Genomic DNA, 18,239 nt, shown 5'->3' with positions numbered 1-18,239 from the left:
TATGTTACTTGCAAAGAGGCGGAGCTACTATCTTGTGTAATCTTATTATGTAGGCATCTTATTGAACTTTACAAGTCCAAAGTGAAGATGAAGTGTTATAGCCTGCAAAGAGAGATTCAAAGTGAAGCCTATCAAGTCTACTTTCCAACAAATCAAACGGCACATGATTCGGAGCTTGCTAGAGAAAGATATCACGAATTAAAGTTGAATCCGATTCGGGTCCGAGCTGTCAGGAGACCCGAATTTGTTTTAATCACCCAGGCCGCATCCGGAGTCCAAATCAAGCAAACAAGTACTTGTTGGAAAGGTAATTACAAGACCTTTTCAACGGATCTGGCCCCATCAAGAGATTCGACTCGTGCTGACCGTGGCGGACAAAACAAGCTGACGGATCTGTTTTTCTGTTTCCTAAAGAGTTGTAGTTTGTTAGGAAAGTTAGAGATAGAGTTGGATTTCGGACTCCTTATTCAAGGTGGACGAAAATATCTCTCCCTCCTCCTTTATATACCCCATGAGCCCCCCTAAGGAGCCTTGGGTTTTGTTTAGTTAAAAGTTAGCCATCGCTACTACTTCGTGTAATCGCGTGTGTCGGTTAGACCACCTGTTTTACCGCTTTCGGAACCCCAACTTATCGTCTCGTTGAGACATTGGTTTGATATAGTATATTCGCAATTTTAGATTGCATCCGCTATTTATCTTGTTCTTGCTTGTTCTTCGATTGCTTGCAGGAACAAAGACCTTCGTGGTCAGGTTGATCGTGCCCCCGCGTGATCAATAACCCTCTGGAGTTGGTGTATCGATTGCTAAGGCGCTGCCTCCTAGGCCGTAGTCGGATCGTCAACGTCACCTCTACCCAAATCGAGAGTTATCAATCTCATCGAAAGATCGGGCCACCCGCACCCGTATCACGTGGTATCAGAGCTTAAGGTTGCTCGGTGAGATTTTTCCAGTTTATCCGTAGTTTAGATCTGTTTTTACCTATCGTCCAAAAAAAAACCAAACAAAAATTAGAATTAGTTACCTTGTCCTAGAACCAATCTGAGCCTTGCAATTTTCATATTAGTATTTACATTGTTGAATCTTTGCTGCATTAATCGTGTCGAGTTGCTGGATTAGATTGGATCGTTTTTCACATTTTTTCTACTAGATCGAACTTGCTTTTGGTTTTCTTGTTCTTCGTGTGTCGCAGGTTTCCTTCATCAATCTTCCGCCGCCAAACTTACTGCCACACCACCGCCATAATCTTCCGCCGCCACCATATCTTCCACCGAGTCCCTCTTCGAGTCCTACACCGAGTCCCTCTTCAAGTCCTACACCGAGTCCTTCTTCCAGTCCTACACCGAGTCCCTCTTCGAGTCCTACATCAAGTCGGGAAGTTATAATTTTCAGCCGCGAGTTCGAGTCCGAGTCCAATCAAGAGTGCTTTTGGAAAGTGTTTCATAATAGATCGAATTTTGTTTAGAGATCAAGTGGTTCGGAAAGTTGTGAAAAAAAAAGAAGGGAAAGAAAAAAAAAGGAAGAAAGAAAAAAAAACGAAAAAAAAAAGAGTTCGAGTCAGTTTCGGACCCGAGTCCGAGTAGAATTTTAGTTTCGGGTGGGTTTGACCCATGTTCAGTAAAACGGGCGTATCTTTTGCGTACCAACTCGGATTTGGACGTTCTTGGACTTTTTGGAAAGCTCAGGACGAGGCGCATCAGGAAATATCCAGGGCAAATGCCCTGCACTTTGACCCCCAAATTCGGTTTGTAAGGTGGACTTTCTGAGTTTCCAAGTTTCTGCATCCGTTTTCCGGCGTCGCTGCAGCCCGGTGTTTCTCAGTTTCCTCCACCGTCCGACATCCGTTTTCAGTGATCTTGCCCTTGCTAGAAAGCTTGTGTCGATACGCTTCTAACCCATATTTTTCCATATTTTTCTGAAATTTTCTTACTGCAGCCTTTGCTGTTCTTCGACAGACCGACTTACATTTTTCCGGTCCTTCTTTTGCGTGAGTTTCTGGGGTTAAAAAAAAAGAAAAAAAGAAGAAGAAAAGAATAAGAAGCCAAACAGAAGGCCACAAAAAGAAAGAAAAAAAGAAAAAAAAATCCCAGGGATTTACTTGTTGTGCCATCTTTTGATCTATCTATTCCTACCTTCTTCAGTATCTAGGTTTAGATTATTTCTGTAATTCGTTCTTATCGACTCCAGCAGCTAGGACTAGCATTATTGAGCATATTTTCAACTTTGCATTGCTGATTTGATTATTTGCTATTCCTTGCTACTCACAAAAGCCTCCAAGCTCCACAGATTCTACACCTAGGTTGGTTTGTTACCGAGGCATCGATACATTTAATCTCCGGAGGTGTTGGTTACGCCGCTGGCCATCACCTTCCTGTTTTGCATGGTAAGAACTTGTAAGAACTTGATTTTTAGCTTGAGAGTTGAGCGACTTGTAGCCACATCCTAGTAGTTGATAGGAACATATTACTGTGATTTGTTTCTTGTTTTCTACTAACCATGACAGGACTTACACGAAGCATGGCAACTAGACCGATGCTATCCCGTGACCGTGATGAGTGCTTTTCACCACGGCCATCCTCCACGTCTCTTGTTGATAATGCCACGGCAACGGTACAAAACAATCCTTCTAATACAATTAAATTGTGTGTACCTTTCTTTGAGGGGAAAAATGATGCTGAAACGTATATAGATTGGGAGCTAGTTTTAACTGCACAATTCACATGCTTCCATGTACTTGATAGTCGCAAGGTTCAAATTGCTAGTAGTAAATTTACTTTTGCTGCTTTATCTTGGTGGAATGAGATAGTTAGAGAAAAGAAAATTCCCCACACTTGGGTTGATATGAAGAAAATCATGAGAGAAAAATATGTCCCTTTTAGTTATGCTTTTAACTTGCATTTAAAATTACGACGTTTGGCACAAGATGATAAAACTGTTGATGATTACTACAGTGAGTTCCAAATTATAACCTTGCGATCTGGTTTAGATGAAACCGAACAAAGAAAAATGGATAGGTTTTATTGTGGGGTTAACTTTGATATTTCTTACATGATTGAATATGGAAAATACGACTCTCTTTTGTGTTTGCTTAATCTTGCTCGTAAAGTTGAGAGGAAATTACAGCGAGGGTCTACTACAAATGAGTCGAGCCCACAAGGTAGTGATACAGAGGATTGTGTTGCTGAACTAAAAAGGGCATGTGATGAAATAAATGTGATACCTGTTGAATTTTCTGCACCATGTGAAATTATTGCCGTACATGGTGATTCAAGTGCACCTACTGCTGAAATTAATTCTTCTAATGATTTGAGTGCACAAATTAATTTTGATATTGATGAGAACGAATCATGTGAGGAAATAACTAATGTTTTGGGAGAAACAAGTGAGATAGATAAATTTGATTTAGGTTGTGTCGAGTTGATTAGACATGGAGTGATTGATAAGGATCCACCTATTAATTCTTTGTGTTATATTACACTTGATACACCTATATATTTGTCACATGCAATGGATAAAGCTTCTGAGTTAACAATTTCAAAATCTTTTGCTAATGCCCTTGGATACACTATTCAATTAATTGGAGAACATGATGTCAACAATAAAGTTTTGGTGCATCAGATTTGCATTGCTTGTGATAACTTTCTTAATTTGAGAGAAAGTAATATGTTGCATATGCTTAACCATTTTGATATGACCTCCAATATTGGTGTTGATTATTTGCCAATTAGTTCTTTACACGATTGTTTGAATATTAGTGCTTTGACATGCTCTAAATTTCAGCATCTTGTAGTAACTAATTTGGGTAACATTATTAATTATTATTCTCCAGTGTTGGGATGGTATAATGGTGAGCGGTGCAAACCAAATACAAGATATTGTTTCACTTATATATGCAAAACATATTGTCAATCTTCTTGCTGGAATGATATTCATGATGATTGTGTGACTAATTATCTCATGAGATTGTGTTATAAAACATTAATTGTGCAACATGGGAGTGGAGTTAAAAATAACGATATATACATATACCATGCGCATACCTTGTCTCTTTTGTTAGCATATTTTCAGCATAAACGACGCTGAGGATGGCTTTCCTTTCAAGAAAGGGAGGATGATATGGACATGCTAACCATGGATACGACCATTAGAACCCTAATTGTTGGTGTCTCTAATAATTATAATCAGGTGAATTCAATTACAAAATGTTTTCAATATGTTACTTGCAAAGAGGCGGAGCTACTATCTTGTGTAATCTTATTATGTAGGCATCTTATTGAACTTTACAAGTCCAAAGTGAAGATGAAGTGTTATAGCCTGCAAAGAGAGATTCAAAGTGAAGCCTATCAAGTCTACTTTCCAACAAATCAAACGGCACATGATTCGGAGCTTGCTAGAGAAAGATATCACGAATTAAAGTTGAATCCGATTCGGGTCCGAGCTGTCAGGAGACCCGAATTTGTTTTAATCACCCAGGCCGCATCCGGAGTCCAAATCAAGCAAACAAGTACTTGTTGGAAAGGTAATTACAAGACCTTTTCAACGGATCTGGCCCCATCAAGAGATTCGACTCGTGCTGACCGTGGCGGACAAAACAAGCTGACGGATCTGTTTTTCTGTTTCCTAAAGAGTTGTAGTTTGTTAGGAAAGTTAGAGATAGAGTTGGATTTCGGACTCCTTATTCAAGGTGGACGAAAATATCTCTCCCTCCTCCTTTATATACCCCATGAGCTCCCCTAAGGAGCCTTGGGTTTTGTTTAGTTAAAAGTTAGCCATCGCTACTACTTCGTGTAATCGCGTGTGTCGGTTAGACCACCTGTTTTACCGCTTTCGGAACCCCAACTTATCGTCTCGTTGAGACATTGGTTTGATATAGTATATTCGCAATTTTAGATTGCATCCGCTATTTATCTTGTTCTTGCTTGTTCTTCGATTGCTTGCAGGAACAAAGACCTTCGTGGTCAGGTTGATCGTGCCCCCGCGTGATCAATAACCCTCTGGAGTTGGTGTATCGATTGCTAAGGCGCTGCCTCCTAGGCCATAGTCGGATCGTCAACGTCACCTCTACCCAAATCGAGAGTTATCAATCTCATCGAAAGATCGGGCCACCCGCACTCGTATCACAATATCTGAAGTTAGGGACATGGTAGAGCATGCAATATATATTGGTTTGCCTTGCAGTCAGGTCTGTGCATGGTTCAAGTTACTGAGGAGCAAGGAGAGAAAGATGAAAACTATAGGGGGCTCATGTGCAATATCTGGTGGTGCAGCACTAGCGGCAGATGGTCTTTGTTTTGTAGCCAAGCTCACATGGCAAATATCATGAGCTTATGGCCTGACAATGACATTTTAGTTCGTATAACAATGAGCTTTGTAAGAGACAAGAATTATCTTGCTTGCTTTGAATTACTGTACTCGTTCAGACCTTCCTAAATAACCGAAGTATTGCAATTATCTAGATGTCCCTTTCTAATTGTGTTTATACATTAGTAAAAAGCGAGTGATGTACCAATGATGAGATCGACACCTTTTTATTTTGAAAATCAACGTTCATTATTAGTGTGTGAAGAAATTATACAGTTTCACAATAATGTGATGAATGATATATGGACGAAAAACTACATTCTTAGTATAATTATGTATAGCTATTTGGTTGTCTAAAGTCAAGTGTGACTTGGAATTTTTGGTTTATTGGTTGAGAAATCTATCCGTCTGTTCATGGGTTTTCGTCCTACAGAACAACCGACCACGGAGAGAAATTGATACCTAAAAGTTGAGATACTAAACAACTAAGAGAAACATACTTTCCTAAAAGTTGAGGTACTAAACAACTAAAAGAAACATACTCAAAACAAGTTTTCAATTTGTGCAAATATAACACGATGTCTGATGTCTCCATAAATTACCAAAAATGGATGCACCCTCTTTGGATATTTATCGTCTTTCTATCATTGCATTGTCACAGCTGATGGCGCGGCAACACCCGCCGTCACGATCTAGTAAAAGTACAAGCTTAAGCAGTCTTCAGATATAAAAAATCGATCATCGAATTCAGCACATTCATTCATTCTCCAAATCTGATTTAAGTATTCAGATTTGCAAGTTTGCCGACAAGGAAAATGGTATACGAGTACAAAATTAAACAACATCGACACGATCCTGTCCTATCCTTGAGGCAGACCAACTTCTTTATCTGTCCGGTTTCGTCCTCCTCTGGCGATCTTGTGGCCGGGCTTCAGATCCTGGTGACCATCTTGTCGGCAACGACCACTGGGTTCTTCGCCGCGATCTGCTCCTGGGCGGCCGTCTTGTAGTCGAATCCGCAGGCGTGCTTGTCGGCGTAGCGGTGGACGCTGCAGAAGGTGCCCTCGCATCGGCACCGGAACCCCAGAATCCCCACCTTCTTGCGGCACGTCGCGCATCGGTCCGCCGCCGCCGCCGCTGGCTTCAGGGCCGTCGCGGCGGGATCAACTGCGGCCGCGGCGGGATCAGAGGAGGCGTGGACGGCGACGCTGATCTTGGCCTTCTTCTCGGGAGACGCGGCCGTCGAAGCAGCCGCAGCAGCAGGGGCGAAGACGCTCGGCGTTGTGCCGTCGGCGGCGGCAACGCGGTCACGGAAGCACTAGGAGCACATGTTGCCAGTGGCGGCGGAGCCGAAGAAGCCGCAACCGTTGGCGCACAAGCCGGCGGCAGTACTCTCCTCCTCAGAGGCGAACTTCCGTTTCTGCGCCGTCGCGGTCGCGCGCTGCGCCATGGCTAGTTTCGCTACTACTCAGCGACGTTCGTGATCTTCGTAGATCAGGTCTCGAGAGGGGTCAGGCGAGGCGAGGCGAGGCTGTGTCGAGTTTGTGGGTCTGCGCTGCGGGGTGCGGTACGGGACCTTATAACGGCCGGCGCGAGAACGGATGCGTGACGGAGACGCGCTGGGTTTTGCCTAACCGACCCTTCTTACGCGGTCGCCGGAGTACCCAAGCTTCTCCCACAAGTAAGCACCAAAATGGCCAAATGGCGGCGGATTACGGGCATTAATCGCGCTAGGGACGATCGTCACGATCCATTAGGAGAAGAACCATTGGACATTGTCAACACACGTCTCTAACTTTATTACTAGCTCCTCTCTTTTGTACACCCAACAAGCAAGCACGCATCGCTCGCATATCGTTCCCAGAACACGCGTAGTTGGTACTTGCCATGCTCATTCTTCATGCCTTGGCGGCGGCGGAGAGGCTCTCGAGGTGCCTCTCGACGACGTCGAGGCCGCAGAGCTCCTTGACGGTGGCCATGGTCGCCGGCACGTCCATCTGGAACGTGAGCGGCGAATCCACCGCGAACTCCTTCCTCGCCGCCCTGATGGCCTCCCGCATCGCGCAGTGCACCGACGACGCCAGCAGCAGCGGCGGCTCGCCGGACGCTGCAACCAATTAACCCGAGAATCGTCAGGTCAAAGAACGCAGTCCATTGTTGATAGGGATCATTCAAAGAGGGGAGTCATTTGAGATTTGCCGTACCTTTGGAGGAGAGAACGCGCTTCTTGTCGCGGGCGCTGTTGATGAGCTCGACGTTGAGCTGCTTGGGGATGGTGTCGACGGTGGGGATCTTGTACGTCCACGTGCCGTCGTTGATGACCATCCCGTCCGCGTTGGTGGCGTACTCCTCGTTGGTGAAGAAGCCGACGCCTTGCACGAAGGCGCCCTCCACCTGGCCAAGGTCCACCGCCGGGTTCAGGCTCTGCCCGCAGTCGTACACCAGGTCGCTCCTCAGGATCGTCGTTGCGCCCGTCAGAACGTCCACCTCCACCTGCCAATTATTCGTTCGTTCATATGAATCCAGGAACAAAATGCATTTTGCAGGTATTGCTGTTGGGGTTTGGAGACCGTCAGGTCAGGTGGTGTTACCTCGCTGACGGCGGCTCCGTAGTTGATGTAGTTCACGAAAGCCGGGTCAGGTTTCCAGTAGGCATGCGCCGCCAAGTTCACGCTCGCCATCGTCGCCTGAAATCAACATTGCAGGAGTCAAACGCCATCGATAAATTCCCCAATTTCAGTCATCAATCTTGCAGAGTTCGCGCGCGACGCGAACAAGGCTTGTCGTGGATCCGTGTGCTCACCTGGGTAATCAGGGCGCTCCATGAGGGCGCCGTGCCGGACGTGGCCTCAAGGCTCTCCTTGATCGGCATCAGCCGCTCCACGAGCTCGGCGCACGACTGGCGCACCGCCTCGCAGCTGGTCTCGGAAGTGGTGCTCCCGCCGGTGAACCCGCCCTGGACCATGCTCAGCGAATCGGCCTGGATCACGCGCACCTTGTCAAGCAACCCCTCTCCGTCGGCGCATAGCGGGCGGAGCCCGAACGCGGCCATCTGCTTCACCTTAGTCCAGAGCCCCTGCCCGATCTCGACACCACCGACCTCCACGGCGATGGACCCGTCGTTCATGATCGACACCTTCCCGGGCGTCGGCCGGAGCCGCACCTCGTACGTGATCGGCACGCACGAGATCCCGCGCTTCTTCCACCTGCTCCCGCCGTTGAAGCTCTCCACGGCGGCGGCCCTCTGCTTGTACTCCGGCGAGGCTGCCAGCTTGTCGAAGATGTCGACGAGGCTGTACGTCTGCGGATCCCCGGCCGCGTCCCCGTAGAACACCTTGAGGCTGTCAATGTCGTGGAGGTTCTTCTTCCTGACGGCGTTCGTGTCGGCACCGAGCGTGGAGGCGACGTGCTCGATTATAGCCTCGGCGATGAAGGAGCCCTGCACGTCGCCGGGGCTGCGCATCGCCGACTTGGATGACACGTTGGTCTTGCACGCCTTGACGTCGAAGGAGAGGGCTCCCCAGTTGTACTTTTTCAGGGCCCCGATGATGGCCGACGGGAGCATTGGGCTCACGTCCGGCGAGATCCCCGCGTTCATCCCGAGGTCCATGTGAAGTGCTGTGAGCGTGCCGTCGGACTTGAACCCCACCGAGTACTTGACTTTCATCGGGTGCCGCCCTCCCGCCATGATCATGTCCGTCTTGCGGTCCAAGTACATCCGGACCGGGCGCCGCAGCTTGAACGCTGCGACTGCTACAGCACATGCAACCTGAAAACACAGACAACCAATTCATCCATGATCAGATTGTAGTACTAGCAACTGAAAATACAGGAAAAAGAACAATTTGTCCTGTTGGGGGTACTTACATGGCATCCTTTCATTGCCTTTCCACCAAAGCCTCCTCCGACTCGCCTAGTAATGACACGGACATTGTGACACGGAATGCCGAGGCACTTCGCAATGACATTCTGCGTGACCTCGGGAATCTGCGTCGAGGAGTAGACGGTGATACAGTTGTCTTCGTCCGGGATGGCCAATGCGGTTTGCGTCTCCATGTAGAAGTAGTACTGTGATTCAAGTTTCACCTGTGGGAAAGTACCAAGGATACTAGGTATGAGGATGTATTTATTGGTCATTGTCTGAAACTCACAGTGAAGCATCCTACTCCTAAAAAAAAAACAGTGTAGCATCCTAACATGAACTCCGTACCTCTCCTGATAAGATCTTGTGATCAGCTTCAGACATCCCTTTGTCGAAGTCCCCAATTTGCTTAGGAGCCAAAAATGGGGGAGTATGGAAGTAGCTATTATGTTGGATGGCATCCTCTATTGTCAGAATGGGCGGCTTAAGATTTTCGGTGCTGTACTCGATGACGGCTTGCTTCGCCGCCATATAAGCGTACTTTTGTGTTTCAGCAATCTGAGTGACAACAAAGCAACATTGTTATACGGTGAAGTTTAAACGATTTCTCAAAAATTTGGGTAAATGTAGAAGACTAGTACTGGTTATTTATTTCTTCTAAAATTGAGTTCAAGTGGATCAGAAGTGTACCACAATGCCAATATTTTGACCGGCAAATTCAGAAATCGGATCACCAAAAAGTGCTTCGTCTCCTAGCATCGGGAAGCTGGATCCAACATTTTCTCCACCGCTCGGGATGTCCTTTGCGGAGATAACCGTGATGACCTTTTCTGAAGCCAAAGATGATTTGAAGTTGACACCTTTTATATGAGCATGTGGGTGTGTGCTGTAGATAAATGCTCCATAGAGGCAATCCTTGGGAGCAGGGATGTCATCAACATAGACAGCCTCCCCTGAAAAGAACCAAGATTACTGTCAACTGTATGTTTCAGGACAGAAACTGCATGTTTCAAAAAAATGTAGAAACTGCATGTTTCAGGACAGAAGAATATCAGATGGTTCAGCATTGATTGATTGAACTAGTGTACTGAAAGATAAGCATAAATAACTAGAGTATCAAATAATCTGGGTATATCATAAAAACTGTGAAATGATCTTGCTTTGACGTATCCAAAAGAAAATATTACCAGATGAGAAGTTCAAGCATGGAAATCCAAAAAGATCAAGTGTCCAGGCATTAAGTTGTAAGGCTTACTAACACTGTCAAGTTTCAACTGCCAATACTTGTAACTTAGGAGCTAGAGTGCAAAGTAATTGAAGCAAACACTTGTAAGATAAGTCAACTTAAACATTGGAGTCAGGTTATAGAAGTACTTGAAGGAAACACTCGAGAGCTAAATAAGACACTGTAATAAGAGTATGGGAGCATACCAGAAGCTTGCAGCTCCGCCCCAGCTTTCGCGAGCGGCTTGCCAACTGGTTTGTATTCATCACTGAAAACCATTGCTTGCCTTGAGCGAATCGGTAAATTGTCGCTGGCAACGTCAGCTTGCTTCTCCGGCAAATTCTTGGCGATACCATTCATCTTTCCATTAGCACATGACCCATTGCCATTGGGAATACTACTATCCTTTGACGGTTCATTCAGGTTATTGGCAAGGGAAGACAAGAAACTGAACAAGAAACTGACAGCCAGGCTGACTCTGTACTCAGGGTGTGTGGTGCCTTTTGACGGTGAGATGGCATCTTTCAGCAACCGAATCGCTTCAAGTATCACCGGCGCGCTCACCGATTTCCCCTTCAGGAATTCCTCCACCTTCTGAGCACGCCTCGCATGATCGACGCCGTAAGCGCCGAATGCAAGGCAGATATCCTCTATAAGAAGCCCTCCTGAAGCTGCATCCCCTGAAGTCCTTGCCAGGAATGCAGAATTTACATAGGAGACGGCGTTGCCGAATGGTCGAGGAGCTGCCCGAGAGGTCTCGAAGGTGACATTGTCTGAACTCCAGTCAGGAACAAACACGCTGAGCAGTATTGTCCTGACATCACAGGGAGGCTGCTCCAAGAACTCCTCTAGCGTCAGGCACTGCATCTTGGAAGCCGTCTGGATGGTGACCGTGGAGCCCGCAGCGAGGAGAACCGTGGCGATGTCCGACGCGAACTCCAGCCGCTGCGCCATGATCAGGTTGCCGCCGATGGTCGCCGTGTTCCGGACGAACGGCGAGGCCACCTTGCTCAGGTGATCGGCGATCTTGCTGAACACCGGAGTTCCATCAGAAAACACCTCGATGGCTTTAGCAATGGACACAGTGGCTCCGATCTCGACACCCTTGCTGCTTCTGTTGAGCACCGAAAGCTCAGGGATCCCTTTGATGTCGATGTACTTGTCATGGAGGTCTTGGTCCTTGTACACGCCGGCGCCGGTGTTCGACGCCACTATCTTGACAGAGTTTGTGTCGAACCAGTTGGACTCGAAGAGGCTGTGCAGCTCCTCGATGCTCTTGGGATGGTACCAGCCGCCGCCGTCACCGGCGATCGCCGCCGGCGCCGAGACATCCCCCGTGTTCTGGTCAACGGTGGATGACTTGATCTCAGACTTGAGAAACTCCGGGAACGTGCATACAGAGCCGGCGGAGTACTCCGGGAGCTTGCCGACGTCCGCGCAGCCTTTCTTCCAGAAGGAGTTGAGGCCGAGGTCCTCGAGGTCGACGTCGGCGGCGAAGCTCTTGCAGGCGTCGACGATGGGCCGGTAGCCCGTGCAGCGGCAGAGGTTGCCGGAGACGGCGTGCTCGGCCTCGCACGAGGTGAGCTTGGAGAACCCCGGCGGCGCAGCGGGCTCGCCCTCGGCGCCGGGCTTGGGCTTGTCGGCCTTGACGAGCGCGGAGAAGATGGACATGCACATGCCGGGCGTGCAGAAGCCGCACTGCGAGGCGTGGAAGCCGGAGAGGCGCTGCTGCACCGGGTGGTAGCCATCGCGGGTGTTGCCGATGCCCTCGCTGGTGGTCACCGAGCAGCGGTTCACGCTGCCGACGAGCGTCAGGCAGGAACTCGCCGAGAACTCGGTCACCTCGTCGGTCGCCGGGTCGTACTTGGAGATCAGGACAGCGCATGCGCCGCATCCACCTGCAATGAAATGCAAAAAAATTGGAGTTCAGTCTTATTGTGCAGTCAAATTACTTGAAGATCAACGCTCACAGAGAAGAAAAATCAAGTCTTGTCAAATTACTTGAGTGGGGTCATTTCTTCTCCGGAAAATACAAGAAATTTCTATCAATTCATGATTGAGTAAATTCTAGTATTGTTTATCCCCTGGTTGCGACATTGTGACATCTTTAACCCTGTTCAAGAGATCTTTTTTTTTTCCCTGAACTGAAAGGCTAGATCCACTTGTTAGGATGACATGACAGTCGATTGAACAGACAACTTCACTTTTGAACTCCATCCAATTCCGTCAAATTCAACGAAATAGTGCCAATTTTGCCCAACTGCATATATACCAAAACATCCCCTGGCAAATACAACCTTGAGTTGTCCGTCTAGTTAGCTGCCACCTCATATTGACACATGATCTCGCCTTGTCAATTTGGAAAAATAAATAAAACGGGTAAAAGCCATCACAAGATCACTAAAAGGTAAAATATGATTAATAAAATAAACGGGATAAAAGTCACAATATCACGGCTACAGTGTCCTCACTTCTCAATCATGCCTTCCTGGGTCCCTATCGGCTGCCTTTTGGTAAAACAAGCAATTGTGGAGGCTCAGTGGAATTGTGGAGCAGGTGTCAATCATTTACAAGTAAAGGAGCTTTGGCCAAACTAGTGTATGTGCCAAAGCTTCGTTAATTATTACTGACCCCATTCGAAAAAGACTGTAAGATTGTTTTTTTTAGATTGTTAGTTATAGGACGTGGCCACCAATTAACAGAGAAGAATAAAAAATCACAAATCAGAGAGTGACAAAGGTCCAATAATTTGGGATGGGTGGCTCGCCTGCATATATACTCACTCCACTTGGACAAAGGTGTGCAACGACAGCGGATCTTGATCATGCACGCGTGAATGATTCTCCAGCAAGACGTATATGAACAGAGGTGGCAAGGATAAATTAATGGTTATTATCGGCGATCCGAAGATTTAAGGACATGACTATGGTTTCAACTTTGTTCAGAACAGACGGCCGGCCTGAACTGCGAGTGCTGTCATGCTGTCAGCCAGAGATAAGCGTAATCTTTATGTGCTGTCAAGAACGATCACAGCAGGTTGGACAGCTAACACCAAGATCTTCTGTGTCAAGGCAGCTCGTGTCGAAAAGTCGACGTTTGTACTGGTTGTGGAGGATTGGGTAATGCGAGTGTGACGACTCAATGAAGCACATATATATGAACCGTAGCGGCAGCTAAAGCTAGGACCGGAAAGAGGAGATCTAAAAATGAAATATAGTGGAGCAAGGTAGCGTCCGTGTCCAGAAACTGCCTTTTGCTACTCACATCATTCTTCTCCTTTTCTCCCTCTCTCATTTCGCGTTTACCCTACGTGAAACTGACTGCGCCTGAATAGTGATGCGAGTAGTAATATTCGTGTAGCTCGACCCACGACACGCTAACTAGAAACGAAAAGTACTGTCCGAACACTCGAATTGAAACAAGATCCACGCCGACGAACCGATCCATCTTCTCCCCAGCGACCGCGGCGATCCGAGCACTTATGCAGCTATCTAAAGAATTTTCATGGAGAAGCGAAGGAAAAAGGATGAACTGGGTTTGCTGTGCTCACCTTCGCCGCAGCCGAGCTTGGGGCCCCTGACGGGCGTCCGGGTGCGGAGGAACTCCAGCAGCGTCATCGACGGGTCGACGCCGGCCGCCTCGTGCCTCGCGCCGTTCACGGCCAGCACCACCGTCTCCCCCCCCAACGACCCCATCGATCTATGGCCGGAGCAGGAGACACTTGAGACGGGGCAGAGTGGCTGCCGGACCAGCTCTCTGCTCTCCTTCCTCTACGCCTAGCTTCTCTTCTTGAGAGCCGCAGGCGGTGGGCGTGGCGAGAAGCCTCGGTTATATAACCAGTAGACCAGTGACGTCGACGCTGGCATCAACGGGGGCCCGAAGGCGACCGGAAAATGGCGTGTGCTGATTTGCTCCCGGCCAGGCCGGCCTAGCTGGTCGATGGAAATGCATGGGCGCAGCGGCGATCGTGTATAAACAGTTTACACACACATGGCATGCACCGGGTACGAATGCGGTTCTGCGCTAAGCTACAATCCGGCCGGTGAACCCTTTTCTCCTTTACTGCTGAATCAGTACCGGCGAGTTTGTAGCGTGTTGTCGGCATGTGGTGCACGATGGGACCGGGGATCGATCGAAAAAGGAGGTAAAGATAATGTTGTATGCGAGAGTGGCAGGCAAGGTTGTTGCCTTTTTTCTTCTTGTTTATTGTTATCCATCTCTTGCTAGCACTACCTAAGCTTAAGCGGGGGCCTGCATCATCAGTGAGGTCAGGTGCTGCTCCGGAATATCTTAATCAGGTGGGAGCAGAGCAGGGAGTGGTACGAGAGCAGAGTGTGCCCTGCGTATGGGGAGGGAGGATCTAGTTGTACTGGAGTAGCAACAAGCAAGCACGTAGCGTGATACGATTCGTATGCGATGTTGGCGGCACATGCAGCCAGCTCGCTTGATCGTCGGGCTCAACCTCGTGACGCGAATACTCCCCAATTTTCTAACTCTAACCGCAGCCGGGCCGGATCTTGTCCGTTCCGTAGGCTGATATACGAGTTGCTTTGTTTTCCGGCACATATGATGTAATTTCGAGGAAAGTGGTAACGTGAGATGTGCTTCGCGCCTGCACGTACTCTTTTTTAGAGATAAAGGCTCTCGACCACGGTGCAGATAAACTGCCCGGCGATCGGGGCGAACCCATTCCGGTGCACAAGACTGAGAAGAGGAAGGGATGCACACGGGACCAGACGGCGGATACAGTCGTGGAAGACGGCCACTGATCGAGTGCATGGATGTTCCAATCAGTATAGCCAAGGAGTAAACAAACCCGTCGTGTCGTGTCGTGTCACCAACCCCACATCGTGGCCCACGCCCGGTTTCTTCTTCGTTATACCGATTCTTCGCCCTTCACGGATTCGCGACAACTAAAATACCAAGATATCGACAGTTACTTCGATCGGATCAAGTTATCTCCCGATTCCTTTCCGAAAAGGAAAGTTACAAGGAAGGTTATCTATCTCCCCATGGCGTGTCGGCTCTTCTTCCCGGCCGGCCTCGTCTCTTTCATCGATCGCCTGTTCATCACTTCACCCCCGGGGCAGACCGGAGTGTTTGCCTTGTGATGAACCGGCTGACGCATTTCAAGCTTGGAAAATGGTGGCTGGCGCCAATGTTTGGTTCAAGCTTGTCGATCCATCTTCTTGTTGTGTGAGCGCGCCGGTGATTCTGCATGCGGGATGTCGACTGGTTATATATACTCCGTATCTGTTAGTAACACCGTAAATAATTGTAAAGAGTCAAAACTACTCCATCCTAGAGTTGCTCATGGGAGAAAAAGAGGCGTGCAATGCTGCAATGCAATTAGTACTTTACTCTAGAGTCTAGAGTCTAGACTTTGGATTTCTAGGTGCAACTGTTGAAAATTCATCGTGATCAAAGTAAGCAGCGTCAGCCATGAGCGAGATAAAATCTTCTCTTTTTTTTGTAAACTAATGAAATCAAATCTAGCTCCGGTGTCTCGGCATGGACGTTTCAGTTTCTCGATGCTTAGTCTGCGAAATTGGTTTATTAACATTATTTTTGCTAGGCGTTTTGTGCGAGCATTGGTCACGCGATCCTGATCTTGACTTTTGTTTGCTTCGAGAAAGAGACGTTAACTTGTTATAATCCCCAGACTGGATAGATCGACGGAACTGTAGGCTTCCCCCAAAGATTTCGTTCCCCAAACGTCCTGTTCCCATAAAAATTCTGATTCTTACTGTAGGTAGATTTCCTGAAGTTAGGATAACCTTTTCCTTTTGTGACAGCTTGAATGTAGGATAATTAGATAAGCTAGTTAGTTTTGGAGACTTTATGCTCAATATCAAGAGAAAGTTTCAGCATAATGGACCCAACCTTACGAGCGATCACCTCATACAGACTCATGTCATCCCGCGCCCGCGCCAAGGAGAAGCGAAAGCCCGGGAAAATGCGGTATACTTTGGCCGCCTCCATTTCGCCGATCCGTCTAAACTCGCACAACTCCATGAAAATGACTTTGCACTGGTAGAAACGCACCGAAATCTTCTAAAACCCCTCACCACGAAAAATGACTTCAGTTCCAAATAGCAGAACTAAAATTGCAAATCAAACCACTGGATAGTGGACGCTTTCAGTTTTCGAAGCTGTTTACGTAGAATGGTACTACCTACGCTACACGCTGACAGGGCACGCTAAATCACGGAGGAAGGCATAAGAATTTTCCAGCTTAGTGTCAGCGAACCATTGATCGATCCTCACCGCAAAATAAATAAATAAAAAGTGAAGAAAGATCCCCAAGAAAGACAACTGCACTTGGAAATGCTTTCCGTGTTCCGTAAACGCACCCGCACGCACGTTTTCCCCACCGTCTGATCGATCAAGTCCTGTTCCGGAAGAAACGTGACTGAACTTTCGCGATCTCAAGCTCGTCACGCAAACGCAGAGCCAAATATACTTTTAACGCGCAAACCGACCGCAAATTAACCGAACCGCGTCTCTCTGGTCCTTCCTCGAGCATTCCTCGGCTCGCCCCCGCCCCGCCGTCAAAAGGCGCCGTCCGGCACCCCGCCCACAGCCCCGAAACCCAAACGCCTTCTCCCGAGACCCGATCTCGATCCCGCACGCCTATCGCCAGCGCCGTCCCTGCGCGTGTCGTTTCCTTCCTTCCTTCGAACACCCCTGCCATGGCGCAGCAAGGGGCGGCGACGGCGCAGAAGAGGAAGTGCCCCTCCGACGAGGAGAGTACTGCCGCCGGCTTGTGCGCCAACGGCTGCGGCTTCTTCGGCGCCGCCGCAACCGCAAACATGTGCTCCAAGTGCTACCGCGACCACGTCGCCGCCGACGGCACAACGCCGAGCGTCTACTTCGCCCCTGCTGCGGCTGCTTCGAGTTCGACGGCGACTCCGGAGAAGAAGGTCAAGATCAGCGCCGCGGTCGACGCGTCCTCTGATGCCCCCGCCGCGGTTGACCCGGCCTCCGTGAAGCCAGCGGCGGCGAACCGATGCGCGACGTGCCGCAAGAAGGTGGGGATTCTGGGGTTCCGGTGCCGATGCGAGGGCACCTTCTGCAGCGTCCACCGCTACGCCGACAAGCACGCCTGCGGATTCGACTACAAGACGGCCGCCCAGGAGCAGATCGCGACGCAGAACCCAGTCGTGGTTGCCGACAAGATGGTCACCAGGATCTGAAGCCCCGGCTGGACAAGATCACCAGAGACGGACAAACCCGGCCAGATCAAACAGCCGGCCGGTTCGCTTACCCAAGGATAGGATAGGATCGTATCGATGTTAATTCGTTTGTACTATTTTCGTCGTCGTCGAACTTGTGATTGATACATTTGAAGAATGAATGAATGTGTTGGATTCGTTGATCGAAATTTTCAGGAGACGACGTTCTGTTTAAGTTTTTAGAAAAGTAGGGGAGACCCCCAGCCCCATTTTATTAAATGAGACCAAAGTAGCTGTCGCCAAGATGTCAAGTTACAGTGCAGAGACACACAGGCCAGCAGAAAATGGTAAAAACAAGTTTAAGTGCTCATTACAGGCAAGAATTCTCAAATTCATAGAGAGATAGGCTCCGAAAACCAGTTGGTCTTCTCCAGTTGGTAGCGCAGCTCATCGACAGACCAGGTCCCGTACTGTTTAAGTTCATACTTTTAAGCCATTCAGAGAATAATTCTTACTCCCTCCGTTCAAGATTGTATGGAGTAACTGATTAATCCACCAGTGCAATCGATCACGCAGTTGGTGCTGGTACAGGAGCAATCAGGTAGGCCGATTACCATTTGGAAATGAAAGGACGTCTAGACTTTGTGGTACTGGCTGTGGTGCTCGAAAACAAAGCAGA

At 48.3% G+C, this 18,239-nt stretch overlaps 2 protein-coding genes and 1 pseudogene across 2 annotated transcripts; 1 reads left to right on the top strand and 2 right to left on the bottom strand.

The window, feature by feature from the left end:
* Positions 1-6,017: 6,017 nt before the first annotated feature.
* On the bottom strand, positions 6,018-6,970 carry LOC104581793 (annotated as a pseudogene).
* A 96-nt stretch (positions 6,971-7,066) lies between these two features.
* On the bottom strand, positions 7,067-14,404 carry LOC100836900 (probable aldehyde oxidase 2). The gene is made up of 9 exons (XM_003557870.4): positions 13,936-14,404; positions 10,592-12,283; positions 9,851-10,113; positions 9,509-9,718; positions 9,166-9,384; positions 8,102-9,067; positions 7,890-7,985; positions 7,503-7,791; positions 7,067-7,405 (listed from the first exon to the last, which is right to left on the bottom strand). The coding sequence occupies exons 1-9, from the start codon at positions 14,078-14,080 to the stop codon at positions 7,197-7,199; spliced, it is 4,089 nt and encodes a 1,362-aa protein (XP_003557918.1). The 5' UTR covers positions 14,081-14,404; the 3' UTR covers positions 7,067-7,196.
* Positions 14,405-16,884: 2,480 nt separating this feature from the next.
* LOC100838415 (zinc finger A20 and AN1 domain-containing stress-associated protein 7) lies at positions 16,885-17,773 on the top strand. The gene has a single exon (XM_003557875.4). The coding sequence runs from the start codon at positions 17,078-17,080 to the stop codon at positions 17,579-17,581; it is 504 nt and encodes a 167-aa protein (XP_003557923.1). The 5' UTR covers positions 16,885-17,077; the 3' UTR covers positions 17,582-17,773.
* The last annotated feature ends 466 nt before the right edge of the window (positions 17,774-18,239 follow it).

Source organism: Brachypodium distachyon, chromosome 1 (genome assembly GCF_000005505.3).
Source record: "Brachypodium distachyon strain Bd21 chromosome 1, Brachypodium_distachyon_v3.0, whole genome shotgun sequence".
NCBI classification, from domain to species: Eukaryota; Viridiplantae; Streptophyta; class Magnoliopsida; order Poales; family Poaceae; genus Brachypodium; species Brachypodium distachyon.
Note: the sequence above shows the minus strand (reverse complement) of the source record. Positions and strands in the feature narration are given on the sequence as shown.